This window comes from Austrofundulus limnaeus, unplaced genomic scaffold, assembly GCF_001266775.1.
Source record: "Austrofundulus limnaeus strain Quisiro unplaced genomic scaffold, Austrofundulus_limnaeus-1.0 Scaffold403, whole genome shotgun sequence".
In the NCBI taxonomy this organism is placed as follows: Eukaryota; Metazoa; Chordata; class Actinopteri; order Cyprinodontiformes; family Rivulidae; genus Austrofundulus; species Austrofundulus limnaeus.
Window position 1 is genome coordinate 326,975 of NW_013952805.1, and position 13,852 is coordinate 340,826.

At 38.5% G+C, this 13,852-nt stretch overlaps 1 protein-coding gene across 1 annotated transcript in view; it reads left to right on the forward strand.

Annotated features, from left to right (window-relative positions):
- col27a1b (collagen, type XXVII, alpha 1b) overlaps positions 1-13,852 on the forward strand; it is a gene marked incomplete at its 5' end in the record, with an annotated part of 91,702 nt that overhangs the window by 20,566 nt on the left and 57,284 nt on the right. The window contains 4 exon segments of the mRNA XM_014024015.1: positions 142-195; positions 3,392-3,445; positions 3,532-3,585; positions 12,298-12,342. Coding sequence (XP_013879469.1) covers positions 142-195; positions 3,392-3,445; positions 3,532-3,585; positions 12,298-12,342 — 207 coding nt within the window.

The following is a 13,852-nucleotide window of genomic DNA, read 5'->3' on the forward strand; positions in this document are numbered from 1 at the left end:
ACACACACACACACACACACACACACACACACACACACACACACACACACACACACACACACAAACATGGTGGAATAGCATCTGTGCTCACTTAAAACACAAAAACACTGTTGAATAGATGTTTTCTGCCTCTGTTTTCAGGGTTCTCCTGGTCCTCATGGAAATCCTGGTCATCCTGGACCTCCTGGAATGAAGGTAAGTCGTCTCACTTCGCAAACAACCCAATATTTTCCAATCTGCACTTCATTAAAACCATCCAGATTGTAACCAGTTCTGCACTTGGTAAGCCGGAGGGTTCATGGAATCCTCTTCAGACGCAGATTCCACAACCAAAATTCGAAAAGTACCCAAGTCTGTCATTCTCTTCGAGGAATCACGACTAACATTAGCAGTCTTCTGCTCTGTATGTAATTATCGTAATGAAAAGCAGGACAATGCTGGCAAAATCTTCGTTTTTTTTTTCTCTCTCCCCCTTTTCACTATCCTTAATAAATTTTCCACAAAGACTAGAACCCATCGTAGATATTTGTCTGGAATTAGGTATTTTCTTTGGTCGACAGAGTTCATGTCTTTGTGCACCAGCTCCCTTACCATACATCAACTTTATTTATAGAGCACTTTAAACCAAAGGGCTGTACACATAATAAAACATTCATTTACTCAAACAATCAATAAAATTAAATAAAAACTTAAAAAATCAACGCTACAATTGGTGTTCACAGGCCAGAGAGAAGAGATGGGCTTTAAGAAGGGATTTAAAAACCGACAGAGACGATGTCTGTCTGATGTCCAAAGGAAGGTCGTTCCATAATTTAGGAGCTGCCACAGAAAAAGCACGGTCACCTCTGAGCTCTTGGGCACAATCAGGAGCAGCTGATCAGCTGACCTGAGGGATCGAGAGGGTCTGTAAGGATGCAAGTCAGGACAGATAGGGCGAAACCATAAAGTGATTTAAAAGCAATGAAATGAATCTAAAACATATAGGCAGCTGGTGCAGGGAAGCTAAAACAGGAGAAATATGATCAAACTTTCTAGTGCCAGTTAAAAGACGTGCAGAGTAATTCTGTACCCTCTGAAGCTGAGAGATACAGGACTACAGTAGTTCAGCTGAGTGGCAACAAAAGCGTGGACTACTGTTTTAAATGTTTCTGAGAAAGAATTGGCTTTTTACTTGTAAAAACTTGATGTTAGAACCGTTCCGGTGTGGTTTTCTAACTTTAGTCCAGCATCAACTTTTACCCCTAGATTAGTAACCGTTGGCTTGATGTACTGGGTCAACGAACCAACATCTAGATCAGGTGTCTCAGTGGAGCTTCGGACCATCACCTCAGTTTTATTTTCATTAAACTTAAAAAAATTCACAGCCATCCAGGCTTTTTATTTCCTTTTTCTTTAGCGGGACGTATATCTGGGTATCATCGACGTAACAATGAAAGAGAGCCCAATTTTTAGTATCCCTCGTTTTTCTAAAACTAGTAAAAATACATCACTGAACTGCGGCATTTCCTGGAACGTCATATTCATTAATTCAGTCCTTCAAATGAACTGAGAACTTTATTTTAAGTCACTCTAACTGGTCCTGTCATTTTATTATGATTGCTCATGTATGCTAATGTGTCCAAAACTTCATTTTTCACCATTCACTGTAGTGACAGTTTATAATTCAAAATGCTTGACTTTTAAGTGAGGAAACTGTTTTTGCCATGAATTTATGCAGTAGAAAACAACAAAGATGATACTGAATCCGTCTTCAGTAAATCATAAACATGATGGGCGGCTGCTAAGGTGGGTACCGAACCATCTGAGGCAGGTACGATACAGAGGCATCCAGTGAAACAATCTGCACAGCTTAAACATGCGTTTTGCAAGCATGTGCACTCAGAAAACGGCCGTGATTTTTACAAACGGTTGTACATAACCTCGTGGGTTAGGGTAAATTTGCAAGTGTGGGTTATTTGTTACTGCCCTAGTATGTGTCCTCATTACCTTTATTTTGTCCCTGATGACCTTAGCACCACCTGTTGCTCATCACTCACCTGCAGCTTTTCAAGTATTACTTCTACTCAGTGAAAATACTCATTGATTTCTCTGTTCCAATATGTTGCCTTCTCGTTATCCCAGCTAAAATCTCCAAACCTGCATAGATTATTTTTATTTAAACTTTAGTAGTTTAGAGCAGAGGTTCTCAAACTAAGGTCCCAGGACCCCCAGGCGTCCGCGAACCGTGTCTTGGGGTTCCTCAAAAAATTTCAAAAAACTTTTAAGTTGGTTTTTATTTTGAAAAATGCATATGGGGAATAATGCACTAGTAAAACAAGCATACTAAACCAAACAAATAAATAATATTACCATGGCATTTAGGGGTTAAAATAACAGAAAATTATTTTCCACTAACAGCATGGGGTTTATGAGGGGGGTCCCTGGAAATTTTTCACCCTTGTAAGGGGTCCCCAGTCCCAAAAAGATTGAGAACCCTTGGTTTAGAGAGTATAATAAAGCTAAAAACATAATGCTAGTGAAAAGACAATACATCCATGCAATGCATGTTGCTTTGGACTGTAAAGGAATGAGTCAAGAAAAACAGAAAGTTTCAATATCAAGCTGTAAGAAACACGAACACACAGGTACAGTTGAGATATACTATAAATGGAGTTTTGTCAACTTAAACTGCCAAATAAAAGCCATCTCTTTCCATCTATACCGAACTTTTATACGCAGAGTAAAAGTTGCCGAAGAGTCAACCCCCACACTCCAATAAAAGCCGGCCTTTAGCTGCAGGACTGTGAGAAGCACGTCACAGCAAAGGATGATGTATTGCTGCAGCCGCTGCACAGTTTATCAAATAAGAACTATCAGAACATTTGCCTGACTTGTGTTCGGCCAACTCCACTCTGCAACGTTTCTAGTCCGTTGTTTCTGTTTGTGATAAGCACTGAAACAGGAAGGATCTATTTCTTCCTGGAACTCTTGCACTGTAATTGCGTAGATTACTGGGCAGCTCTTTTACAAGAAAAATTGGACCTTGAATGCTGACCCAGACTGCGCTGACAAGAATTCCCACTGCCCAAAAAGGGAGAAGAATGTGTACAATCACTCCCCATCACTTCTCACCGGCCTGCTGTAAACCAAGTATTGGGGAGGCATAAACGAAGCGCACGTTTGTGTAAATACTACCACTGGACTCGCTGTTAAACTGAATGAACTCGTTGCTCTTTGATAGTGGTGATTCAGAGTAAACTGGAGCCTGCTTTGCTCTCTTTGAGGGGGAAAAAAATGCTGTAGCAATACAGAGAGCATCCAGTAAACACTGTAACGAAACCTTGTTCGTGCTCAGGAAAAGTTGTTTTTAATGCTTTAAAAAGGTTTCCTGTCTATTTTTTTTATGTTTTAGGGACAAAAAGGAGATCCTGGACTGTCCCCTGGTCAAGCCCTAAAAGGACAAAAAGTATGCAGATGATCATTTGGTTTTTCTGACTTTGAAGGACTTTGGTGTTAACAAACACATGTAGTTAACAGCTTTATGTTTTCTAGGGAGAACATGGCGTAATGGGCCTCCCAGGACTGCCTGGCCAAAATGGACGAAAGGTAAAAAGTCACTAAATTAAAGCTGTAAAAATGCAATAAACCACTACTGGAAGCCTAACTCTTCCAGGTCACAGGTCAACTGAGAAAATGCCATTGGAATTGTGCAACTTTAGCAAGCTCAAAAAGCAGATTTAGATTAGATATTTATAAAAATCTCATTTATGATCATTAAAAACAGTTGAACACAGTTTAGAGCAAATACACCAAGTTTGTACAAACTGCGTGAATTTACGTATTAGTTGGATTTGTTCAGTTTCAATGGCGTTCCCATATCTCAGCGTTTTCCCGGAAAACGTTAAAATGGTCTATTAAATATTCAACAAACGTTTTCCTGAACTAAATCAAATGGTGCAGTTTGAGTTTACTCCAGTAGCTTTCTCAGATAATTCTAACATGAGGGTCCACACTCAGTGTAAACAAAGCAAACCCAGAATCAGTACGACAAGGTCGTTGTAATGGATATTCATACGTGTCAACCTCTTCAGACGTTTACCTGTATAAAGAGCCTCAAAAATCCGTAAATTTTGCAAAAAATCCATACAACTCGCACCCGCGAAACATTGTTTTTTAAATCATCCTGCCGGCTCTGACGTTAGATAAATTTGAAAATGAGGTTTTGAAATAATCCGTAAGACTTGGAAAAAATCCGTGAGATTGTTCTATGCATCCATATATCTGCAAAATGACGTAAAATCCTTATAATTTACGGACAATCCGTACAAGATGACATGTATGAATATTGCACTGTTTTAAAACAAAACAGCAAAACGCTGCTTTGACACCAATACAGCAGCTTGTTCACTTGGTTTGTTGGTCACTTACTGTATGTTTGTCATTAGGGCTGCACAATTTTAGAAAATCTTGCGATGGCGATAATATTTGTACATATTGTGAAGAGTGCAATATAGGTCATCCATTTCTTTCCACCCTATCTGTACTTCCTACTCTGTGACCTGTAGCATTTTTGACAATGTCATTTATGTCTGTTGTGAGCTGAGACTTTACTGCATTGGCATGAAAACTAAAACTTCAAAACTCTTCAAATACATTCATCAACAACTACTGCACTCCAAGCAGTCCTTTGCAGTATGAATATTGTGCACACTGATATTGCAGTAACGATATATTTGTGATATATTGTGCAGCCCTAGTCCATCGGTACATTTCCAGTCAGTAAAATGCGGCGAGGTCTGTTGGTTGAGTGTAAATGAATGCACGCTAACGCACACACAAAGTGTGGTTCTCAGTGATTCTCACCCAACATCGATGAGCTGTTATTTGGAAAGCATCAGATCAAAACGCAGCCGTCTCCTCTGTGAATTCAACATTTTGGTTATCTTGATTATCATCAGTAGCTCAGGCCTCTGATTGGTTGAAGTCATGTGAAGGAGAAATAAAAAAAATCAAGATCACCGGGTTAGAAAAGTTTGACATGCTCCCCTGCAAACATTATGTCACTCACTCCCCAGAGAGCAGCTCGTTCTGAAAAGTAGGACAAGTTTGGAACGTGGATCGGTTCTGTGATCTGGTCCTGCTCACGATGTACAATATTTGACTTTCTCTGCACACTGCTCTGCTGGGTTATCCCTGCAGAGACTGATGGTTTGCAGCAGCGCTCTTCTAAACGGCCTGGTGCTTTTTTTTTATTTCTGGCCTTTTCCCAAGCTCCTCGCAGTAATTACACGAGTCAAATGGGCCTGTGCCAGTTGGGTTTTCCTACTGTGTTTAATAAATGACTTGGTTTTACAGATAGTTTGTTTAAACAGACTAGTTTGAATGTGTTTTTAATCATTGTGTTGCCTATTTGCATGTAGAAAACTGATATTCTAAAACTAAACAATGAGAAGTGGTTTATTTTTTAATCAAGTCCTGCAACAATGCAGTCATTTTTGCTGAATGTGCGTCTCTTTTAAAAGATATCCATGCAAATATGTGCAGAAATATTTCCCTGCATGACGATCAGAGATTCTTTATTTGTTAATGGTTGGATATTTTAGGATTTTTATAAATAGAATAGCACAGGCCTCACGTTTTAGTTATCCTCTGTGATTTAATGCGATGTGACAGATTGTGTCAGCCTGATTTAACTCAATATTCTCATTCTTAAAACTGAAATACAACAGACTGTTTGCTTTCTTTGCTATTTGTGATTCTTCCATGAGATCACAGGTCTCACAAACTCACTCACTGAAACTTAAGGCTTCTTACAAAAACTTTTTTTTTGGTCCCAGGAGAGTTAGACAATCTGCGCTTCATTTTCAACATTTCCTTTTTGTGGCTGGAAGAATAAACAGTTCTTGAACACATTCAGAACTCTTTGTTACTTAAATAAATAAAAGTTATTTAGGTTTGTACTTAAGCAGCAGCAGGGCATTCATTCACTCTAAGTCAGACAATCATTTAATGTGCTTTGGTATGATGGATGAAAAGAAATGACACTTTGAACTTGTTGAACATAAAAACCATGAGTAACATCTGATTTTCTCATCTGCTAATTTATGTTTAAAATGGTTTTTTTCCAGACTCAGACCAAGTTTTTCTTTTTCTTTACATCACCTCAGGTAGGAGTCTGATCAGTGGTAACCTTTAAAGGGCCAATATTATGTGTTTCTCAGGCATATATTTAAATAATATACCATAATAAAGTATTTATGTCATCTTTAGCTGTTTTTAAAGTGCTGTTTTTATGTTTAAATAGAAAATAAACTTATCTTCTCATCACTTTCTCTTTTAAACGCCTCGAAATTGGCCTCTGTCTCTTTAAGAACCACCTTCGCTTCTGTCCCGCCCATTTCGGTGTGTGTGTGTGGGGTCGCGGGTGATGCAGTCGACTTGGCATCTGAAAATACATTTCCTCAAAGGTATTTTTAATCTGAAAAGAGCTTCACTGAGTGAGAACTAATYTTGAGATCTCAGCAGACAGTTGGGTTTCACTTTCACCTGAGAGCCTGCAGGAGTCATGTACGGGGTGTGTGGGGAGGGGGGGGGAGGGTGCCGTGAGGAAGTTCGGCTTAAAGACACGTCCAAGGGGTCTTTCTGGGCCCCACCTGTCATTTTGCTCCTCAGCATGGCTTCCTAAAAACGCTGCAGGATTTCTCAAACATGCATGAATGAGTCAGAGCAAGGCTTTGGGCGTGTTTTTTTATGAGAGTATAACATTATAACGTGATATAAAACTCAAAAAAGTTGATTTTAGATGATATTGCCCCTTTAAGAGCGCACATGTGATCTCAAAAACAGCTGACAGTTTGGATCCAGCTAATTAAAACACAGCGATCTGTTTGGCCCTGCTGAAGGCCACCAGACGTCGTACAGCTTGCAGCTGGTTTTTACTATCTTTACTTTCCCTAAAACCGTTCAGCCAAACTCCTCATAAAGTTTAATAATGCTGAGTTTTTAGGACCAGTCACAGTTGAAACTTAAAGCTTGCTTTCTAGCTATTACAGTTTGACCTGTCGCAGCTTGATGGGACCCTTTTCTGCTGAGTTTACAGCTCGGTGCTGGCGGGCAGCCAGAATAAGCCTCCCTCACTGTGAAATGCGTAAAGATGTAATTGAAAGGTGGTCAGGGATGCTGTCAGCAGTCTGCACTGTAAAGTAAGAGGAGACTCACATAGAGTATGTGAGAGTAAAACCCAAACACTGAGGAGTTTTACCAGATCAGATCAGCGTCTTTGAGCGGCACTTGGAGTGTTTGTTGTGAATCACTGTCAGCTACTACTACACCAAAATTAAACCAGATCCCTTCAAATGGTTTGCTGCAAAGTGATGATTAAGGCTGATTAGCTGTGGTGGCTGTCTTGAATTGAACTGATTCCAAAAGTTAATCAATAAGCCAAAGTTTCATTAAAGTGTCTCTGACAACATTTTTTTGTAATAAATATAAACATATTTTTTGAAATACAATGCTGAAAACATATTGAAAACACAATTTTATGATGCTGAGATGAAAAATTGTTGAGAAATTCCATGTACAGTAACAGGAAGTGATGTCAAAGGGGAATGTCTGAATGTGAACAAAGCATTGTTATAATGGCTGACAGCACAGACTGTAAAGGAGAATCTGATGTTTCTGTAGATTATTTTCAGTCACTATCAAAGAAATGAAGAAGAGTCCAAGTTAAAAATATATTGTTTCAGCAGTGGTGGGCACCAGCCCGCTAAAGCGCAAATCCGCAAATTGCGGACCAAAGAAATTTCGTTTACGCTTTAGCGGTTTTACTCATTTTTATAATTCATAAGCGGACTTGCGCTTTCTAAAATTAAAATGCAGTACCGCAAATAACTAATTAGCTACCAGTAATCATTATCTTGAACAGCGGAAGGTATGGCTGTCAATGAATCACAACACACGTGATCTATCCAACAGCACCCTTCCATGATAAACACAATTATTGGGAAGGTATACAATACATCTTTGCTGACTGTTGCTTTCGGTCACAGTTCTCATTTCCCACAATGCTTTGTGTCTGCTTACGTAGCAAGAAGGCAATAGCAAAAACAGTTAACGTTTGTAATCCATACTAAAATTTTGTATGTATTGATTTATTTTACTTTACAATTGGAGCTCCTTTTTTAAACAAATAAAGTTTAAACCCTGGAACTCAATACTTGACGTAATTGGTCGAAGCAATCGGCCAACAGGGTTAAAGACACAGAAATGATTTAAAGACGTTATGCTGATAAAGACAGACATCTAGTGGGCAACTGGAGCAACTACAAGGAAAACTTTCAAATCCAAGCTCTTATTTTGAAGTGAAGATAGTTTCCTGTACTCCATGCTTTCGTTTCCCGTCACAAATCAAATATGTCATGTACCCAGAATGCATCGCTTCAGTTTTCCAATAAACAGTTTTAAAATTACTTTATTGATGCTTCTTTAATGAAAAATCTACAACAAACAAAAGAAAAAGACAAAGAAGCAGCCGAACTAGCAATCCTCAACAACTTTTTAAAGAAGCAGCCGAACTAGCAATCCTCAACAACTTTTTAATTTTTACACCAGGAGCTAAAGTTCTGTTTCAGGAACTCACATCCCCAGCAATCGGCGGTTGTAGAATTAAGATGTACAAGGGTTCATACATCGCCAGTTGGCAGTGTTGTACATATATAGTACATGAATTGTTGCCAGCTAGTAAGTGTGAAATTGAACTTGTGCTTTAAAATTAGCTTCTGCTAGTTTTTCTATGGCATAAGTGCTTTTGAAATTGCGGACCTAAATATTTTCATAAGCGCTTTAGAAATTGCGGAGCTTATTTTTGGATTAGCGCTGCCCACCACTGTGTTTTAGTAAACAAAGACCAGGGAGATCTTTTTCTTAGATGATTCCCATTTGATGTTACTTCCTGTTTCACTTGACTGAGCCAAGTTCAAAACAAAATATGCAAATTACATAACAAAATGAGTAAAATATTTGTAATTTGCCAATTTTCTTAAATATAAAGAAGTTTTCTTTGACTCTTTGTATTTGAAGGATATGCATGTCACAGACACTTTAAAACTCCTCCAGTGATTCTTAACACATGTTTCTAACAGTACAGACAAACAAACCAAGATATTATCGTTCCGCCATCGCTTTTAGTGGTGTTCGATCATAAAAGTGTTCAGCAGGTGGGAGTACATTTTTATGTAACAAAAGAAAAAAACACTTATGAAAGAATGATGTATTTTGTCATCCAGATGTTACTGGCTTGAAGGAGGGGAGACCCTGCAGCTGCTGGAGGTTAGCTGCAGGGTCACTCTGCAGTGATTTACACTAATTTAAACTGTGTGGTCTTATTAAACAGGAAGTACTAATGTAGAATGTAAGACGGTGCCAATTATGTGTCAAACAATTGTTTTACAGAACCATGAAAGTAGTCCTTACTCCACACACTCATTTAGAACCTCCTTTGCATTGTTTTACAGTCGTAGTGTCGGTCCTAGATGCACACATTGTTTCTTTTTGTTCGATCTACTTTGCTTTGCTTTTGTCCTCACAGAAAATTCATTTTCTCGATTAAAGGCCCTTTCCAAATTTCTCCAACTTGCAGCTTCATTCGTCTGTCTGCAGATAAACAGAAATAATGAGCCCGAGTGCATCAGTGTCTGACTGTTAATGTTAGCCAGCAGGCTGACATCTGGCTTCAATCTGTGGCCAAAAGCTGCTGGAGGTGTGACCAAACTTTAAAATCATAAATAAATAGCGATCTGTTGATTTTTTTGTTGTCTCATGAGGACTTAATGGAGTTAGTAACAAGCTCCAAATCTTAGTCAAATATTTGAATTCCCACCTGTTACCTTAGCTACCCAATTTGCAGGAATGAGACTGGAGTCCTTAATTTCTGCTGTTTACATTTTGCTCAGTTTATAGAGAATTTCTGACTTCTTTTGCAAAACCGCTCTGAGTTACTGATGTAATCTTTCAGTCCTTATTAGATGGACTGAAAAAAGTTCTTTTCATAATTATGGGAACTCCTCTTGTCAGTCGACAGCAGCAGTTTGACTCCGTGAGACTTTCAGCCCAGCCTTTTGTCAGATCTGTCTGTTTTAGCTACCCTTTTAAAACCCGAACTACCCCTCACTTTCAACCATTTGCAGTAATTATTTGTGACCTCGCTGTGACCTCCTTCACTTGCAAACAAAGCCAAAGGCAGGCAGAATAAATCAGCCCAAACAAATAGTTTCATCTGTAATTTGCCAGCTGAATGACAGTGTGAATGTGATCAGTTGAGTGAATTGCTGACTCAGCGTGTTGATAAGATCCGCTAATAGGCTGATAAATGGACTAAAGGCTTACTATGTTCAGTCTTAAAGGGGCAATATCAAGTAAAATCAACTTTTTTGAGTTTTATATCATGTTATAGTGTTATAATCTCATAAAAACATGCCCAAAGCCTTGCTTTGACTCATTCATGCATGTTTGAGAAATCCTGCAGCGGTTTTAGGAAGCCATGCTGAGGAGCAAAACGACAGGTGGGGACCAGAAACGCCCCTGAGCCGTGTCTTTAAGCTGAACTTCCTCATGGCAGGGTGCACCCCCCTCCCCACARACCCTGCCCATGACTCCTGCAGGCTCTCGGCAGTAACAAAGCAAAGGGTGAAACTGAAAGTGAAACTTAAACTATCTGCTGAGCTCCTTTTCGCACAGTGAAGCTCTTTTCAGATTCAAAATACCTTTGAGGAATTGTGTTTTCACATGCCAAGTGCATCATAATGCGTGCGCGAACCCCCCCACCCCCCGTGCTGAAATGGGTAGGACAGAAGCGGAAGGAAGGTGGTTTTTAAAGAGACAGAGGCCAATTTCAAGGCGTTTAGAAGAGGAAGTGATGAGAAGATAAGTTTATTTTTTATTTAAATATAAAAACATCATTTTAATAACAACTACAGGTGACATAAATACTTTATTATGGTATAGTATTTAAATATATGCCTGAGAAACACATAATGTTGGCCCTTTAATTACTACTCATGGTTTCCACAGACAAAGAATTGACCAGAGAGTATCTTTTCTGTATATAAGAGCATAAGAGAGGAGGATCGCCTCGCTCAGCGTTCAGTCATGTCGATAAACCAACTTCTAAATTCTGAAATTTCGTTGTATTTTCCAACACGAACTTGAGTGAGGTCTGTGAACTCAGACAGCTTTGAACCGTGCTTCACATGAACATGTCTCAAAGTAAAATCATGATAGCTTTACAGTAAATGAACGGGATTCTGACAACAGGTCTACTTTGTGACGATGTGCTTTACGTGACTTTGTTTACACAGTTACAATTATTTTCAGCCTTTGCCTCCTGTTGTTTACTTGTTTGCTGCCGACAGGCCAAAGCAGCTGGTGGCTAATGACTTTACACATGAGAGGACAGACTCGTTCATTCCTCAGAGACGACTTCCCACAACTCCATCTTCGCTACTGCAGCCCTCGATTGCAGAAAAAAAAGAGATTAATTTACTTAGTAAGCAGCTGGTACGCTCATTTGGGATCACGGGGTGTGAAGATGACCATTAATTACCGCTTTGGGTTTCACGTGTTGCTGCCTAATTAGTTTGCTGGTTTTATTAAAGCGAAAGGACTCTAAATCGTGTTATCAGACTTCAGAGGTGGCAGCGATTAGACAAACACTGAACAAAGTGGCTGCGCTGCAACAATAAAAAGTTTAAAGAGATCACGCGCGAGGGTTGAGCAGCCAGCAGCACAGAGACGTACTCTGTAAAATTTCACAGCTAATAACTTTGTCTTTTCTGTGGGGGCTTGTAAAATTGGAGTTTTATTGTGATAGAAAAAAAAATCCAAGTTCTTATTGAGTTGCTATAATTTTATTTACATTATAGCCTCGTTATAAAACAGTCAAAAATTCTTTATCAATAATTCAGACTACATTTCAATTTCAGAAAATATCAGGAATTAACACTATTTATGGTTTATTTTTTACTTTTTAATTAACTATAACAAATTGTCTGTGTTTATTTATTTATTTATTTTATCTTATTTTATCTTATTTTAATGATTAGCTGTGACGAAACCCTTAAACCTCTGGTTTAACTTGGTGTAAATGTTCAACCATGTTCAAGGTGGCCACTGTAGCCAACTAACTTTTTTCTCTTGTAACAGTTGCACGAAACTTAATATTTAATTTGAATTCTGTGGTTTATCACATTTCCCAACTCCAAACACTGAAAACCTTTAAATTTTCAGAAGACCTAATCTGTTTGCTTTTTTTTTAATTAACAGGGACAAAAAGGCTATCCTGGTCCTGCTGGTCTCCCAGGTGAACCCGTGAGTATTTTTTCTTCTCTAAAAAACTCAGTATATGATGCACAGAGAAGTAAAACTTTATCCATCATGCAGCTAAATACTACATCAGAGGGGTGAGCAACAACAAAGCAAACATTTGTGTGACAGAATGGCCCCCACACAGGAACTGTGACAGGTTTTCCAGTTAATAAATGAAAAACAAACAGAAACAAACAAACACCAAGAACACCAACCAGTGCTACTACAGTAATACAGGGTGATGATGGTGGATGCAGTTCCATGTTCAAACACTAGTTGCGCTAATGAGTCAAATAGTAAAGTCCAGAATGAAGCAAGCTCACAGAATTCTTCTTCTCTTCTTAAAATGTGAACAATCCTGCAAAAAAGTCTTTCAATTGACAATTGATGGCTGGATTTTCTCACATGTGTGTTTGAAAATATTTTATCTATGTACAATAAAATGTATGAAAAACTGGTGAGGAGAATTGTCCAAGATTTTTGGTACCACTTTACAGTCAATCTCCTCTTGGCTTATAAAGAGTTTATAGATAGGTTATTAATTCATTTGTAAAGTTTACACTTCATAAATCATTAATAAATGAAACTGGACAATTTTGTCTCTTTCTCTTCCTTAATTATTGCATAATAAACACTTATTAATAAATTTTAAAGTGTTTACAGATTAATTTCTAACCTATCTAAACTCTTTAAAAAGCCATCTATAAGGGGGGCCTTATTGTAAAGTGGTACCTTTTTAAAAAAAATACATTACATTACAAGTGTTAGAAGAGTAAAATGTATACACTGGGAATTTGTGTGAAAGGATGTTGAACAAAGACTTAGCCCCTCTATGAATATTGTGGCCCCTTGATGGCCCCTTACTCAGAAAAATCCTAGATCCGCCACTGACCTCATCTCCCTCTCACACTGAGCTCATTGTTGAAGAGTGAGTGTTTGATACATTTGCCAAAAACAAGAAAAAGAAGATCCTATGGCCACTAAAATCTGACATCACTCCATGTTTGTTTACATTTCGTGAAGAAGGAAGTTGTTCTCCGTGTCTTCTTCAGAGGTTTTCATGTTGATTCCTTCAGTGGGTCTTGGTGCAGCACCCCCACAGGTGAGGGAGGGAACAGGTTGTTTACAGGGTTTAGTTTGTTTGACACAGTGCACTAATTGAAAATGTTAACAAATCTTGCAGTTTTGGTCCCCAATCAAAGTGAGTCTACTGAACAATCAGGTGTGAATACCACCTTAATTTATTGGCTTATCCGTACAAATGATAGTCTATAAAGTTGTTTATCTAAGACAAAAGTGTCTTATCTGTAAAGCAGGAGTAAGGAGGTGAACAGCAAACACAGAATGCAGTTTCTACAAAAGCAGCTGATGTATCTCAGCCCGTAGTTCAGTTATCAGATCCATGTGGTTCACAAGTTGTTGTGGGAAGGAGGGTTTTTTTGGCAGAGGAACAAGTAAGTTAAATAGTTTGAACTTTATAGGTCAGACTTCCTCCTCCTCCTATATATATATA